Source organism: Dendrobates tinctorius, unplaced genomic scaffold (genome assembly GCF_039654945.1).
Source record: "Dendrobates tinctorius isolate UK_male_01 unplaced genomic scaffold, ASM3965494v1 ptg000154l, whole genome shotgun sequence".
In the NCBI taxonomy this organism is placed as follows: domain Eukaryota; kingdom Metazoa; phylum Chordata; class Amphibia; order Anura; family Dendrobatidae; genus Dendrobates; species Dendrobates tinctorius.
Window position 1 is genome coordinate 1060888 of NW_027361821.1, and position 17931 is coordinate 1078818.

The 17931-nt window shown below is 40.5% G+C and overlaps 1 protein-coding gene across 1 annotated transcript in view; it reads right to left on the reverse strand.

The window, feature by feature from the left end:
* LOC141050884 (vascular endothelial growth factor receptor kdr-like) overlaps nt 1-17931 on the reverse strand; it is a 261295-nt gene that overhangs the window by 95827 nt on the left and 147537 nt on the right. The window contains exons 10-12 of the mRNA XM_073547555.1: nt 13806-13956; nt 11831-11951; nt 4701-4812 (exon numbers count right to left, since the gene is read on the reverse strand). Of these exons, the coding sequence (XP_073403656.1) occupies nt 4701-4812; nt 11831-11951; nt 13806-13956 (384 nt within the window). The remainder of the gene's footprint in view (nt 1-4700; nt 4813-11830; nt 11952-13805; nt 13957-17931) is intronic.

Below are 17931 nucleotides of genomic sequence, written 5' to 3' on the forward strand. Positions count from 1 at the left end.
CAAGCACAGGATTGCTACACATAGGTGTCAGCTATCGGCGATTCTGATAACATATTGAAAAACAACTTTTTACAAAGTGTTCTGAATGTATTCTTTACAATTCATGTAGATGTTTCAGGATGTGAGGAACCAAATACTAAAGGTATAAAATGAATGGATCACAGTTTAAAGGGGTTTTCCCAAAATTGCAAGTTATCCTCTTTCCATAGGATAGGGGTTAGCTTACTGATTGCTGGAAGTCCTCTCATTGGGACCTCCGGCAATCCCGAGAACAAGGCTCCGGAACCTTGAGAATAGGGCACTGTAGAGCATTATCTTGAATGGAAAGGAGGTGCGCATACTCAACCTCCGCTCGACAATCTATGAGACTATCGGAGATAGCCTAGCAAGGTACTAGTCTGTTTCCAGAAGTCCCATTGACATTGAATGGAGCAGAGATGACTTATGATTTTGGCAAATCCCTTAAAGGCCTCTTGTATCTTGTATATAACCATGTTTAATTAATGCTGTGGTCAATACTTCACCGTGTTGGTCATTATACTGGAAGCAAAATTAATCAGCATTGGGCAATATTCCATTATAATAGACACTAAAACAGTAAAATTGCCCTGAAATATGGAATTCGGTGGAGCAAGCTGATTTTTTTTATGCAGACACTCATTAACAATTTGCATGTGCCATGAGCCTAAAATATGGGGGATTTTCATATCCCCATTGAAATGTATAATTACCGTAGGAAAGATAAAATAACTGCCATGTATATGAGGCCGTATAATACATTTTAATACATAATCCACAGATTTTATACATCGTTTCCAAGTGAAAAATGAATGCAATGTTATTTTGGCAGACTTCCATCAGGGTGATATATTGTAGAAGTTATATCCATATACCAACTCATTTTTTTTTTTATAGAAGTTATAACTTCAGCACATGTGTTCCACCTCATCTAGAATATTGCTTTCTTCATCCTTTTTTTCTCTTCACTTTTTTCCTTTCTGTAAGCATTGGAATTATACATGTGTTTTATACCTTTGTCCTTTATGTCATTTACGTATAATTTTCCTTTGTGAGATATATGATATTTCTGCATGGCTCATATTTTCCTATTCTCCTCTTTATGGAAATATGTCCTATTGTCCTGACAATCTCAATAAAATCTTAGGGAGGGTTAGAATAGAAGATGTCACATAAGTATTTTCTGAATGATATTTTTTATCCTGAAAATAGTTTTGCACCACAGAGTAGAGTCTCTTGAGTCTCTAAAGGAATATGGTCACAATTTCCAGCTGAGTAAATTTTCTATGCCAATCTTAATTCACTATTGGCATACATGTTAGTTATGGCTCTAATATTATTAGTTATGGTTATTGTAGAATAAATTCTATTTATGAAACTGATAGGTGTTTCTATGTCATGTATTTAGATTCCAAATTGTCTCTAATTTTCCACAAGTGTACGTAAAATGGCAAATGGAAAGTTCATTAAAGGGACACTAACGTTAAATAAAAATATATTTCTTTCTTCCTCTTCCAGAAGCCATGTATTTTATCTCCCCTCTTCCAATCTTATCCCTTCCCCACTAGAACATATGGAAAATCAGGCTTAAGAAATATAGTTGGGTGTAAAATGCTGCACTGCTTTGTGTGGGTGAGCTTAGATGTTCTCATAAGCCTAGAAAATAAGTATGAGGTGGATGAATAAGTATGCCCGGGATGAAACTGCACCTCCTATACATAGAACAACTAGGCACAGGTGGCGACAACCCTGTCACACGCTGCAAACACGCTTCCTACAGCGGTGCTCCAGGTGCGTCGAACGAATGTGGAGAAAATCCAATCTACCTGAAGATTTCATTCATTGTAAGTTTATGCTTAAAACATACAACACTGCCCTTCACCTCTCAAAACAAACCTATTTCAACACCCTCATCACCTCACTATCCAACTACCTGAAACGTCTCTAATCTTCCCTTCATCTCTAAACTCCTGGAACGCCTGGTCCACACCCGTCTTATCCGCTATTTCTCAGATAACTCTCTCCCTGACCCTCTACAATCTGGTTTCCGCTCTCTACACTCTACTGAAACTGCCCTCAATAAAGTCTCTAATGATCTTCTAACAGCTAAATCTAATGGTCACTACTCCATACTAATTCTCTTGGATCTCTCCGCAGCATTCAACACTGTGGATCATCAGCTCCTCCTCACTATGCTCCGTTCCATTGGCTTCAAGGATACCATTCTCACTTGGCTCTCCTCCTATCTCTCTGACCGCTCCTTTACTGTATCTTTTGCTGGCTCCTCCTCTCATCTTCCCCTTACTGTTGGGGTTCCTCAACGATCGGTTCTAGGCCCCCTCCTCTTCTCTTTGTTTACTGCCCCTATTGGTCAAGCAATCAGTAGAATTGGGTTCCAGTACCATCTCATGACACCCAATTATACACTTCTCCTGATATCACGCCTGCCTTTTTGGAAAACACCAGTGATTGTCTTACTGCTGTCTCTAACATCGTGTCCTCCCTCTATATGAAACTGAACCTGTCAAAAACTGAACTCCTCGTGTTTCCTCCCTCTACTAACCTACTTATGCCTGACATTGCCATTTCCGTGTGTGGTTCCACCATTACTCCAATGCAACATAACCGCTGTCTTGGGGTCATACTTGATTCAGAGCTTTCATTCACCCCCCCACATCCAATCATTGGCTTGCTCTTGTTATCTGCACCTCCAAAACATTTCTAGAATTCGACCCTTTCTTACTTTCGACTCAGCAAAAACTCTTACTGTTTCTCTTATTCATTCTCGTCTGGACTATTGTAACTAATCGGTCTCCCTCTTAACAAACTCTCCCCTCTCCAACCCGTCCTTAATGCTGCAGCTAGGATCATATTCCTCACCAATCGTTATTCCAATGCCTCTACCTTGTGCCAGTCCTTACACTGGCTACCCATCCACTCCAGAATTCAGTATAAACTTATTACCCTCATCCACAAAGCCCACCATGGCTCAGCACCACCGTACATCTTCTCCCTCTTCTCAGCCTACTACCCTACCCATGCCCTCTGTTCTGCCAACAACCTGAGGTTAACATCCTCATTAATCAGAACCTCCCACTCCCGTCTCCAAGACTTTTCACGTGCCGCACCAATTCTTTGGAATGCACTACCCAGGCTAGTACAATTAATCCCCAATCCCCACAGTTTTAAGCATGCCATAAAAACGCATTTGTTCAGACTGGCCAATCGCCTCAATGCATTAACCTATATATCCCTGTGTTGCTCATTTCAAAATTTTTTACCATAACAAGGTTCCACGCATCATGTTCTCACATGCTTTTTGCATTTAATAGCCCTTTGTGTCTGTACTGTTACATATTTAGATTGTTAACTGGTTCATGCAGCAACAGGAACACCCGATTCTTACACTAGAGATGGTCCAAACAATAAAAACAATGAATGCAATTGTTACCATCCACCTTTCGTGTCTCCCCTTTTTCATTATAGATTGTAAGCTTGCGAGCAGGGCCCTCATTCCTCTTGGTATCTGTTTTGATCTATGTGTTTATTGCTATTCTATGCTGTGCTGTAATCTTTTGTCTGTAGAAGTCCCCTCAGCATTCCTTGCCTCCTCTTTTTACTAAAGCTGAATTTAGAAGTTTGTGAAACACAGAATGTTATCCTATTGCAATACCTGATCCAACCGGCAGGTCCCTTGACATTGGCTATCGTCCTCATGTATGGCCAAGGGGGAGTTAGCTCGGTTCAGTAGGCCCGTTGATCATACCAGGCATTGTGATCTGAGCAGAGTCTGCGTGTCGGGAACCTGTGAATTTGGCCTTAGTAGTGACTGAAGTCCCAGTTTGGGCTTCAGAAAGACAAGCTGACATTGCTGTTTTATCTGCTTGTCTTGATGAAGGTGTCGTGAGAACTCAAAAAAACATTACTCTCTTTTATATTAGATTTAGTTTCTACTAGAGACATTGTAGTTATTTCTTGATAGATGTAAATTTGTCTTTCTTAAGCCTGATTTTTTCAGTCCCACAATATATTCTCTTAATATCAGCTTCAATTTGTTCAACTATCATCTTAAGTTTTACATCAGGATGATATTAACTTATGAAGAGCTGTTACTGTCCCCTCTCTGCTTTGCCCATTTTTTCCATTACATTATTCCACAAGAATGGCACTAAAGCTATCAACATGTGTCTACCGTGAGTGTATCCCATTAGTCTGCCAAAATCAAGATCATTTACAGCTAATCCAAAGAAAAGGACAAAGACAAAGCCTTATATCCAATGTATGAAAACCCCTTTAAGTCTAGATTTGGTTTCCACCTCAGGTTACATGAGACTTTTGTCATTAGTACGATCTTATTATTTTCCAAGATTATATGTCATGATAAAACTGTGACACAGAAAAGATGATCTCACTGCTGTATGTGTCATGGATGCCACAGGGGTACTCTTCAACACTGCACAGACAGTGATAGGGGGCTCCCATGTATTGACATGAGCATCACTGTCTTGTTTACATGCACTAACATGAGCACTGTAGGTTCTCTTTTCTTTCTTTTTTTTATTTTTTAGAAAACTTGTACTGGGAAAGCCAATGTTTATGAATATTCAGTCTAGAGAAGAATGCCTAAAAACACCTTTATAAATAACATAATGTGCTACCAAAAGAATGACAAAAATGATCACCTGATAGCATGAAATACATCTTTCTTTCATCTGTTCCTGCATTGTTAGATGCCATGCAGAAGAAAATTCCAGACTGGTTGCTATTAGGAGAGGTCGTCAGAGTGCTCACAACCTGCAAAACATAAAACACCGCTGACTGGCCAGGCACCGACAGGCAATGAATGACACTTATAAATAAGTGAAAGCATGGCCCATCTTCAGGGTACAATAGGTGGCATTCACAGCTCCTGTACACCCTAGGCCGGACATAGATGGGCATGTCACAGTCAGTATATGGAAAATACAAGCTGCAATTATGGGCGCACTCAGCTGTGCACAATAGCAACATCAATGATATGGCCAGGTGCCGCAGCAGTGGAATAATAACAATAGGGGGAAAAAAAAAAAGGAGAGAAAGCACCACTGCAAAAAAGCGCACACTGCACCAATTATAATTAAGACTGAAATAAGTAATTTTTATTGATACAAAAGACTTATACACAATAAAAACATGATAAAATCACAAAACTATGGCATCCATAGTACCAATAATATATATCAACACATAAATATCATACATATACAGTGGGGCAAAAAAGTATTTAGTCAGTCAGCAATAGTGCAAGTTCCACCACTTAAAAAGATGAGAGGCGTCTGTAATTTACATCATAGGTAGACCTCAACTATGGGAGACAAACTGAGAAAAAAAAATCCAGAAAATCACATTGTCTGTTTTTTTTTTTCACGATGCTCCAGTGATGTCAGTGTCAGGTCTCCCAGGAATTGTATGGCATTGTTATGACATGTGAGCGCTGCAGCCAATCAGAGGTCAACAATGGGCTGTAGTATGGAAGTAGTGAGAGCGCAGCAACCTAGTAGCAGTGTCTGATTGGCTGAAGGGCTCATGTGATGAATGAAGAATGCAGGTACAGGAGGTGAGAATATATTACTTTTCTTTTAAAAGGGACACTGCTTTATTTAAAAACGGGTTGTCTAGTTAGTGGACAACCCCTTTAAATGGTAAATTGATCCCAATTGGAGGTTAAAATGTTTAAATGATTTCAACTAATATTCAATTTCTCTTTTTACAAGACATTGAATGTAAACCAGGCATCCTATTATACAGATATCTACACAGCTGGTCCTCCGCTGTGAAATCTTTTCCTTTGCATATGCTCAGAATTTTCCAGATTTTTTCATGAAATTCTACCCATATAAACAGGGAAGGGAGGTGTTTTAAGCAAGGTGGTGACTTGAACACCATATTCTTATCATGATTTATTACCAATGGAATGCCCCGTAGGAAGGTAGATTGTATAGCAGCTAGCCTAGATGACGACGAAGTTAGTAGGTTAGAGGCTTTCACAATTTTTATTACGAAACAAGCACAGCAAAATGTAACAGGTTGAACAGTGCATGTTTAGCTGTATTTACATAAGCAACTACAGGTGCATCTCACAAAATTAGAATATCATCAAAAAGTTAATTTATTTCAGTTCTTCAACACAAAAAGTGAAACTCATGTATTATATAGAGTCATTACAACCAGAGTGATCTATTTCAAGTGTTTACTTCTGTTAATATTGATGATTATGGCTTACAGCCAATGAAAACCCAAAGTCATTATCTCAGTAAATTAGAATACTTTATAACACCAGCTTGTAAAATGATTTTAAAATCAGAAATGTTGGCCTACTGAAATGTATGTTCAGTAAATGCTCTCAATACTTGGTCGGGGCTCCTTTTGCATCAATTACTACATCAATGCAGTGTGGCATGCAGGCGATCAGCCTGTGGCACTGCTGAGGTGTTATGGAAGCCCAGATTGCTTTGATAGCAACCTCTGCTCATCTGCATTGTTGGGTCTGGTGTCTTTCATCTTCCTCTTGACAATACCCCATAGATTCTCTATGGGGTTAAGGTCAGACGAGTTTGCTAGCCAATCAAGCACTGTGATACTGTTGTTTTTAAACAAGTTATTGGTACTTTTGGCAGTGTGGACAGGTACTAATTCCTTCGAGAGTATGAAATTTCCATCTCCAATAAGTTTTTCGGCAGAGGGAAGCATGAAGTGCTCTAAAATTTCCTGGTTGATGGCCACACTGACTTTGTTCTTGATAAAACAAAGTGGACATACACCAGCAGATGACATGACTCCCGAAACCACCATTGATTGTGGATACTTCACACTAGGTCTTGGAAATCAAGGTCCCAGAGTCTGGAGGAAGAGTGGAGGGACAGACAATCCAATCTGTTTAAGGTCTAGTGTGAAGTTTCCACAATCAATGATGGTTTGGGGATCTATGTCATCTGCTGGTATAGGTACACTGTGTTTTATCAAGAGCAAAGTCAGCGCGGACATCTACCAGGAAATTTTGGAGCACTTCATGCTTCCCTCTGCCGACAAGCTTTTTCGAGATGGAAATTTAATTCTCCAGCTGGACTTGGCACCTGTCCACACTGCTAAAAGTACCAATATCTGGTTTAAAAAACAGCAGTATCACTGTGCTTGATTGGCCAGCAAACTCGTCTGACCTTACCCCCATAGAGAATCTATAGGGTATTGTCAAGAGGAAGATGAGAGACTCCAGAACCCACAATGCAGACGAGCTGAAGGCTGCTAGCAAAGCAACCTGGGCTTCCATAACACCTCAACAGTGCCACAGGCTGATCGCCTCCATGCCACGCCGCATTGATGCAGTAATTGACGCAAAAGGAACCCCGACCAAGTACTGAGTGCATTTACTGAACATACATTTCAGTAGGACAACATATTGGATTTTAAAATCATTTTTCAAGCTGGTGTTATAATGTATTCTTATTTACTGAGATAATGACTTTTGGGTTTTCATTGGCTGAAGCCATAATCATCAACATTAACAGAAATAAACACGTGAAATAGATCACTCTGTTTGAAATTATTCTATCTAATATATGAATTTCACTTTTTGTATTGAAGAATTGAAATAAATTACATTTTGATGATATTCTAATTTTGTAACATGCACCTGTATTAGCACTGTGTATATGGGGATGAACAAGTATTACAACAATTGTTCAAATCCATACAGTTGGAATTATTGTCAGCATTATATCTCTGTTTACATGTGGGAATGTGCTGCCAATCAATTTTTAAGTCTGTAAATGAGAGTTTGCTGGGTCACTGAGAATGTATACATGGGCTGTAATTTGGAATGTACATTTCTAAGAACTTTTATGTTGCCAATCATCAACTTGCAATTTTAAAGGCGGTATTCTCAAGTTTTACATTTGATCGCTGGGAGTTTGATCGATGTGGCACCTAACAATCCTGAAATTGGGGCTCTGAAGAGCCCTGGCTAAGTGGAGCGGTAGTCAATCATGTGCAATTCTGCTCCTTTAATTTTAATGAGAGTGCTGAAGATTGCTGATAGTCGGCACGTCCATTAGAATGGTTGAAGAGGTGGTGTGTATGATTAACCACCGGTCATGTAGGAGTGGTGGAGGTGAGGTTCTACTCCTTGACACCCCAAATGGTTAAATGTGGTTAAATGTATTTTATTGCTAAAAAAGTTTTTTTGACAACTTTGGTGGCATGTTGTTCTATTTGCAGCTAGTATCTTTCTCCTATTTATGTATTTTATGTTGATGCATGTTATCTGAGCTTAAAACCCTCTGGTGCTGCAGTCTAGCCTAGATAGGGTTTACAGTAATAGCCGGCCTAGATTAGGGAGGAGGAAATAGAATTATTGACAAGTTCAGGAAGAGTCAAGGGCAACTGGAGAAAGAGTGATGAAGTGACAGCATCAGTTAAAGGCAATAGACAGCTAGGGACAGCATGCGCCTATTACTCGGGGCAGTGGATTGCCAAAAAACCCTTCCATGCAAGTCAGTCTGTCGGCCGGGGAACCTCAAGATGGACGTCGGGGCCCTTGGGCATATTAAGCCTACGGAGCTGCAAGGAAAGATGGACTCAAACCCACAGATGCGGAAGGTGGTGGAATCCAGGTGCACTGCTAGTGGTAGAGAAGAATTCCTAGTGCTAGAGGAGTTAGCAAGAGGGATGTTCTATCGATGCTGAGAACTATGGCTGAAGCTAAGTCCAGTACCTGTGGGAAAGATTTTAACCCATTGGACCCTATCCTATATGCCTGATTGCAATGACCGTAAGCTGCCAAGTAAAAGTTCAACAGTTTTAACAAATTCAGTGTCCCCTAGTTTGTTTGCTGCAAAGGTTCTGGAAGATGAAAACCTGGAGCCAGTGGAGGCCTATGGACCACAAGTAAGAGTGATGCACCCCACACACAGCAGCACACTGGGACGGGAACACAATTTGTTTTGAAGGTTCAAGAGCATGCAAAAGCAAGAGCTCGCACATGACTACCTCACTCGGGCACCTTACACTCCATTCAGCCAGGGTTTTTCAAAGCCCCCGTTCTCAGGATTGGTTGAAGCCCCAGTGGTCAGACTCCTAAAAATAGAGAAGTTATCCCCTTTTCTCATGGACAGGGAAAGACTTTCAAGTCTGAGAATACTCATTTAAGACTATAGACAGAGCATAATACTAGCTTTAAAAAGGAAGGTTCCCAACTACCTAAGAAGACCAGAGGTACCTTCCCTATTTAAACCATAAATGATGTGCTTGGTATCTGTTCCATGATGGAATTCTGCTTCCTTATATATTTTAAATAAGGATCTTTGAATGACCTGCAGGTGTAGTTTTAGCTGGTTATGAGTTAGATAGTTACCTTCCGCAACATGCAGAAATATAGAAATATCATGGTAATGCAATATTACTTAAAGACATGCCAGAATAAGAAAAAAAACAACACACTATAAAGATACAGAAAAGAAGACAGACTGAAACACTGAAATAAGATAAATTTGGCCAAGACTTCAAATTATATATTATTATCATTAAAAAAATGGAGTGCCACCCATGTTACATTCCATAAAACAGATGTTAGAGACCAAAAACAAACAAGAATGTCCATCCTCTGCAGACTGCCGAAGCATATTCTTATCATTTTAAAGTTGTTTAGATTGCTCTCTAGTGTCATAGGCAGTCATTAATGTTTCCCAGTAACTCTTAAAGAGGATCTTTCAGCTGTCTAGTCAGTAAATACTAGGAATCATCATGGAAAACTATGCTGTAGCTTCTTTCCTTGCAGCTCTGAGTTGTCCTATTCTTATGTTTCCCCATTAGATGCTTAAAAATAAGTTGACAGCTTGGTATTACCAGTTGTAGGTGTGTGCCTACACACTGACACTGTCTAATCAGTGCTCCCAGGGTCAGACAATGCAGAAACATACCGCCAACCGGTAACACCAACCTGTCAATTTATACATATATTTCTAGGAAGAATGACAGGAGGAATTATACAACACAGAGTTATGACTTGTTATAATATGGGGAGTCTAACTCTCCTGGAGTATGTGAGAGAGTGGTAGAGGCAAGGGAGGTTCCCTTTAACCATAAGATCATGCAGGGGACCTCCACGCTGTGCCACTGCCTCCCCTTCCTCAGTAAGGACAAGTTTGCGTCACATTTGTATTAGGATTCTCTGACATGTCAGGAGAAGTGACAAATTTTCTGAAAATAACTATAAAAAATGATAGAGAATCTGAGTGTTTTGAAGGAATCAGCATTTCCCTGCAAGGCATGATTATTATTTATTTTATAGTGATCTGCCAGCACCCCGTACATAAAGTACGTAACAATCATTTGCCAATACAAAGCAAGGTACCAAACAAGTTTAACTAGACACTAAGTGACAGACAGGTACAATGGGACTAAGAACCCTACCCGCGAAGGCTTACAGTCCACAAGGTATGTACCTTATCAGAAGAATAGCTCTAATGTCCCAAAAAGTTATTTCTTTTTTGTATTCGTTAACTATTTACAGCAATAAAGAAAATAGATTGTTTGTAAATAATGATGAGCGAATGGATAAGGTGTTATCTGAGCATGGTCATGTGCTAACCAAGTGACTTTGGCATGCTCGAATATGTCCGAGTCCCAGTGGCTGCATGTCTCAAGCCTGTTCGACAGTAGCAACACATGCAGGGATTGCTTAACAAACAGGTAATCCCTGCATGTGTTTTGGCTGTCGAACAGCCGAGAGACATGTAGGCGTGAGGACTCAAACATTTTTCGAGAACGAAGGCACTCGGTTAGCACCCGAACATGCTCGGATAACACCTTATCTGAGCACCTTCGCTCTTCACTATTTGTAAATGAAGTGTAGTCTGGCTAGGGTGCCACTGATAGCCCAGCATTGTTTTTCAATAATTTTGCACAGTTTATGAATGTTCTAAAAATCTTTTTAATCACAAAATATGAGCACTCCACCAGTGACAGGTTTTCCACATGCTACAGTAGTTTTCCACTTGAAACACATTGTTTCCACAGTATTCTGTATACACAGTATTATATAATGCTTAGTGAAAATAGTGATATACAGTGGTTCTTTCTCATCAATCAACTGCTTATATGGAGTTTGACAACAAGACTGACATCCCGGTGTGTGCAGGAAAAGCAGGGAGGAGAAGAAGAGGGACTTCTTGTTCTCAATCTCCCTGCTCTTCCTGCACAATTGAATGTCAATCACGCTGCTGTGGGAGTGATAGCAGCGCTGATGGAATGATTGTCAGTGATCCTGGACTAGTCTGGGTGCCAACATGTACACATTAATCATTCACTTAAAACATCCTGAAACTGCAAACAATTGAAAACGGTATTTGGATGCTGATAAAGTGCTCCTAAGGCCAGGATCACACATGCGAGAAACTCGCCCAAGTCTCGCATGTTATTACCCAGCACTGCCGCCGGCACTCGGATTGGAGCATGCGGCTGCATGTATTGCTATGTGGCCGCACGCTCTGATCCGAGTGCCGGCAGCAGTGATGGGTATTAACATGCGAGACTTGTCCAAGTTTCTCACATGTGTGATCTGGGCCTAATACTTTGGAGAAATACATGCTGCTGTCAGGTTCAATTTAAGGAAGAGTACAAGATATGACAGGATATCACATCTGTGAGTCACATAGCACATTGCTAGTCATCACTAGAATTTTACATGTACTTTAACACCTTTCTTGGCCAATTTCAGTAAAACGAGATGCTAGTCGCATCTTAAGAACTTTGCTGGTTCGGAAAAACCTAAACTTACCTTATTTTTTTCTTCAGGTGTTGCTTGAATTTTTTCAATAAGTGGCCTTGTTTGATTGTCATTTTTGTCAACTCGATCAGATAAAATAGAAATCCTTTTCTCTCTAGCATCCTCTTTACATCTAACAAAAAACAACAATAAACTATAAGTTCTATTGCTACAGTTACTGATATGGATGGGGTAATAATTAAAACACAGAATCAAAGGTCTTGTTTAACACCTTTACGATTGATTGCTGTCAGTAAATACAAACAAAATAGCTGTGCCTATCTTTGCTTGCTTTGTAAGGGTACCGTTACACCTAGCGATGCACCAGCGATCCTGACCAGCGATATGACGCGGTCAGGATCGCTGGTGCATCGCTAGGTGGTCGCTAGTGAGCTGCCACACAGGCAGATCTCACCAGCGACATCGCTGGGGACGGGGATCGCTTCTTACCTGTCAGACGCGGCGATCCTGCATCCTCCCGCGATAACCAGCGGGGGAGCCGGTCAGAGGTAAGTATCACATGCAGCGATATCGCTAGCAATATCGCTGTAACGTCACAAAATCGGTGACTTTACAGCGATATTGCTAGCAATATCGCAGTGTGTAACGGGGGCTTAACATTGCACATCCTATTTTAACATTTATGTTGAATGGTCTAAAATTAGAAGGATCGTCTACGTCTTAGATCTTTTAAAGAGTATTTCTACAATCAGCTATTTACTTTCTTAAGGAAGTGTCCCTCTTTCCAGCATGTCTATGATCTATTAATGTCCGACAGACAATACACTTAGAGTTGTCATGTCATGACTTTCCTGGAAATAAGAAACCATCAGATGTATGAGACAACTACTCATCTAGATCCTTTGAAAATTTCATTAGTCTTTGAAACAATCAGAAGACTCTTCAGTCGAATTGAAATCGGAAAAGAAAGACCCAATAACTGGTCCGACCTTTGGAGTAAGTAAAGTAGAAGACAGGGATTTAAGAGGAAGCAAGCTAAATCAGCATTTGGTTGTAAAGAACAATAGGCTCAAGCTGATTCTCCTTCTGAGTCTGAAAAGAGACGGGTGAGAAGAAGAGGAAACCTGGCAAGAGGAGGAAATAAAGCCATGCGTCATATCACTTAGAGGTCTTAGTAGGATTTCTGTGAGCAAAAGATAAGGCTGCTGTAATCACAATCATATACTTACTATGTAAAAATGTGACAATGGATACAAACGCACACCCTCTGTCCTTGTGTAAAGTTTATTGTGATACCAATAGAATATAGGCACATCAATCACAGTAAATGTATTAATGGAAAGGCCATCAGATATTATTTATGAACATGAAATTAATGGGATTGCCCAGAATAAAAAATCCATTTCTATATGTCCTAGTAGGGAACACTGAATGAATAAAGGGGGTCCTTTGTTCCTCTCTTGGATAGAGTGGAGACATGATGTTATAAAGAGCATTTCTCGCTTTGGAGAACTTGTCCGGTCCTGCATTGTACAGATAACCTGCTGAGATGAATGATCACAGCATATATGGTGTCCTCCAGGGAAATGAAACATTTATTATCTGGTTTTCCACAGATTAAAGCTGATCATTTTTGGTCAAAGAAAGGCAGACACATTGTGATCAATTTCTTGTATAGGAACCCTTATGATAGGAAAGGTACGCAGATCTTCAGCTCTGCATTCAATGCATGGAATGTAAATCGCACAGTAGGTTTATTGAAAATGTCCAGATCATGACCCGCTTGTTGTAAAACAAAGACTAATAGTTCATTCCACTATGTACACATTACATATAATCAAGTTTGGAAAAAAAAAATTTTCCCCTGGGTTTTTTGATTGCAAGCTGCATGAAAAAGGAAATGAGGGGAAACGATTTTTGTTTGTACAAAGACATTTAGCCTAATGTATCCAGATTGGAATTTCTTTCTAACATTCGCCATTTTTATGGAATATTTGTAAAAGCCCTGTAGGGATACATTGCTTACCTTCTGCTTGTCCTCAGACATGGCTGCCATTCCCAGGTGATTGTGGGAGGAGGATTGCCATAAACCGTACACTGGAAGCGTTGAGACTCTCCAAGTAGAACTGGTTCTACCCTGTAAAAGTCTGTCTCTTTTTCGTAGATGGAAGGCTTGACTACAAAAAAAAAGGCAATAAGATGGCAGGGTCATTCACATATACGTGAATAAATGTGTGTCCGTCCTAGCCTTCGTATAATGCACAATTAAAGCCCTGGAACCCATTTAAACCAACTGTTTCTTTACCCCCCCCCTACTTTTAAATACTCATCAATAGTCATCAATACAAAAGTATTCTTTCCAAACTTCACAACTTATCTCTATCCTATACAATCACAAAGAAAAGAAACTGTTTTGGTAAAAAAAAAAAAAGAATAACATTGAGTGATGCAAAAGGTGACCATACATAGTCTGTTAAGTCTAGACTTTAAATTCCCACAGTTCAATCTGAACTCTGAACCAGCATAACCTTCGTTTTACAGGATTTGGCCCTGAAAATTCTCTAAATAGCTAGTTCCAGAAGGAAAGTGTTAAGTCACTTGTTCCTCTGCCCTGAAATCTCATTTAACATTACTCACTCGTAAAGGAATGTGCGCTGTCCGATACAATATGTAAGAGTATCTATCTATCTATTATCTATCTATCTATCTTTTATCTATCTATCTATTCCCGCAAAGATTGATAGGTCTCTATTAAGGCCCCGTCACACATAGCGACTAACCAGCGATCCTGAAAATGATATGAACTTGTCAGGATTGCTGGTGTGTCGCTACATGATTGCTGGTGAGCTGCCAAACAGGCAGCTTCACCAGCGATCAGCACCAGCAACGACGAGCGCACGCGTCGCTGTGTACCTTAGATACCAGCTCGCTGGTGCAGGGAGCTGGTAACCAAGGTAAACAGCAGGTTTCTAAACGGCGTGCGGCGCTTAGAAACCCTCTGTTTACCTTGGTTACCAGCTCCATCTCGCTGATCGCTGGTCTCCAGCCTGCCACACGCAGCGATGCGTGCTGGCCAGCGGGAGACCAACGATCAAAAAAATGTTGAGGGCTTTCCACAACGATCAGCGATACCTGGCAGAGGGGCCAGTCACTGATAGGTGTCACACACAGCGATCTCGCTGGTGAGATCGCTGTTGCCTCACAAAACTTGTGACTCGGCAGCGATCTCACTAGCGAGATTGCTATGTGTGACGGGGGCTTTACCTTTACAGCTGATCTGTATAGCTAGTCTAGGACTAAAGTTATCAGTAAAGCAATAATTACCGGTATACTGTTGGAGGTTCCCACATTTGCATCTGCAATGTCAAGTAGAAGATATACTGAAGTTCTGGGTAAGGTAGCAAGTGAAGCAATTATTACTCTCATGATTTATGGGCTATTAACACTTCTGTTTGTTTAATAGTTTCTACGTGCCATTAACTTTAGAGTAAATTCTTCCACCCCACCGCAGATGATATAGTGATTATTTCATCAACTGGGTCACACATGGTGTTCTAGGAAGTAGTCGGGGAACTTCTTCTACCACACAGAGTCTGAATAGAGACCACACAAAAAAATGCAGCACGCTCCAACATTGGAGAACAATAATGTTCTGTGTTGAATCCTATATTACAAGCAAAATATTCAGGATTGAGAGTCCTCAATCCTGAATATTTTTCTATCTACTGGCTAACACGGTACAAAGATATACATCTTTCCTGTATATTACAAGCAAAAATACACATGGTTGACTGAATATGGCTATAATCAAATGGACAGGGTGGGACATGTCATAAATCTTTGACAAGTAATGGTTGTATCCATATATAATTTTACAAATTCATTAACTTCAATTACTTGAGTGTTACCTTGTCTCTTTCTGTACGTGTGATTAATAGCATAGTACCGACCATATCAAAACATTAAGAAATTAATGTTTTTTTCTTAGGAACTTCCTGCACGGAGCACAAAAGGTAATTTAGGGATGGGGACACTCCAGGCATTTTGGTTTGTAGTAAATTACTATGAACTGAAGGAATGCTTTGCAATGTCGCTGACCTTGTTAATTGTAAGAGGAATACACCCACTTCAATGGGGGAAATCCTGTAATAATATATCATAATCAAGTCTATGTCCATAAATGGGGATGTGAGAAGGAAGAAGGAGCATGGGGATTAATGTTTTGGCAACAAGTTTAGGAATAAGCAGAAGTTGAGGTAAAACCTGAAGCCAGCTGATGGTTATCAGGGGGAAAGGCTTCCGATTAACATGCTACCGATTAACATGCTACCTATTAAGAAAACAACACAATTCAATGAAGACGTTTGTGCAGGAAGTGTAACTTTTCACTCATTGTCTTAAATGACTAAACTCTGTGATACTACAGAAATAATAAATGAAATGCCACTGTGGTACATTTGTGCAATTTTCTTTGGATTTTTATCTCTCTAGAGGTTTGTCAAAACAAATGCAAATAAGTATTGGTTACAGCCTGTACAGTAATGCAAGCCATGAAAGGTCGATATGTAGCGTTGGTTGGCTAAGAAACGATTGAAAATGAAGTTTGTCAACAGAGAAAGTGTGATGGAGGCATTATTAATCTATGCCCCTGCTACTATAGACACAGACACACACACACATATATATATATATATATATATACAGTGCCTACAAGTAGTATTCAACCCCCTGCAGATTTAGCAGGTTTACACATTCGGAATTAACTTGGCATTGTGACATTTGGACTGTAGATCAGCCTGGAAGTGTGAAATGCACTGCAGCAAAAAAGAATGTTATTTCTTTGTTTAATTTTTTTTTAAATTGTGAAAAGTTTATTCAGAGGGTCATTTATTATTCAACCCCTCAAACCACCAAAATTCTGTTTGGTTCCCCTAAAGTATTAAGAAATATTTCAGGCACAAAGAACAATGAGCTTCACATGTTTGGATTAATTATCTCTTTTTCCAGCCTTTTCTGACTATTTAAGACCCTCCCCAAACTTGTGAACAGCACTCATACATGGTCAACATGGGAAAGACAAAGGAGCATTCCAAGGCCATCAGAGACAAGATCGTGGAGGGTCACAAGGCTGGCAAGGGGTACAAAACCCTTTCCAAGGAGTTGGGCCTACCTGTCTCCACTGTTGGGAGCATCATCCGGAAGTGGAAGGCTTATGGAACTACTGTTAGCCTTCCACGGCCTGGACAGCCTTTGAAAGTTTCCTCCCGTGCCGAGGCCAGGCTTGTCCGAAGAGTCAAGGCTAACCCAAGGACAACAAGGAAGGAGCTCCGGGAAGATCTCATGGCAGTGGGGACATTGGTTTCAGTCAATACCATAAGTAACGTACTCCACCGCAATGGTCTCCGTTCCAGACGAGCCCGTAAGGTACCTTTACTTTCAAAGCGTCATGTCAAGGCTCGTCTACAGTTTGCTCATGATCACTTGGAGGACTCTGAGACAGACTGGTTCAAGGTTCTCTGGTCTGATGAGACCAAGATCGAGATCTTTGGTGCCAACCACACACGTGACGTTTGGAGACTGGATGGCACTGCATATGACCCCAAGAATACCATCCCTACAGTCAAGCATGGTGGTGGCAGCATCATGCTGTGGGGCTGTTTCTCAGCCAAGGGGCCTGGCCATCTGGTCCGCATCCATGGGAAGATGGATAGCACGGCCTACCTGGAGATTTTGGCCAAGAACCTCCGCTCCTCCATCAAGGATCTTAAGATGGGTCGTCATTTCATCTTCCAACAAGACAATGACCCAAAGCACACAGCCAAGAAAACCAAGGCCTGGTTCAAGAGGCAAAAAATCAAGGTGTTGGAGTGGCCTAGTCAGTCTCCTGACCTTAACCCAATTGAAAACTTGTGGAAGGAGCTCAAGATTAAAGTCCACATGAGACACCCAAAGAACCTAGATAACTTGGAGAAGATCTGCATGGAGGAGTGGGCTAAGATAACTCCAGAGACCTGTGCCGGCCTGATCAGGTCTTATAAAAGACGATTATTAGCTGTAATTGCAAACAAGGGTTATTCCACAAAATATTAAACCTAGGGGTTGAATAATAATTGACCCACACTTGTATGTTTAAAATTTATTAAAATTTAACT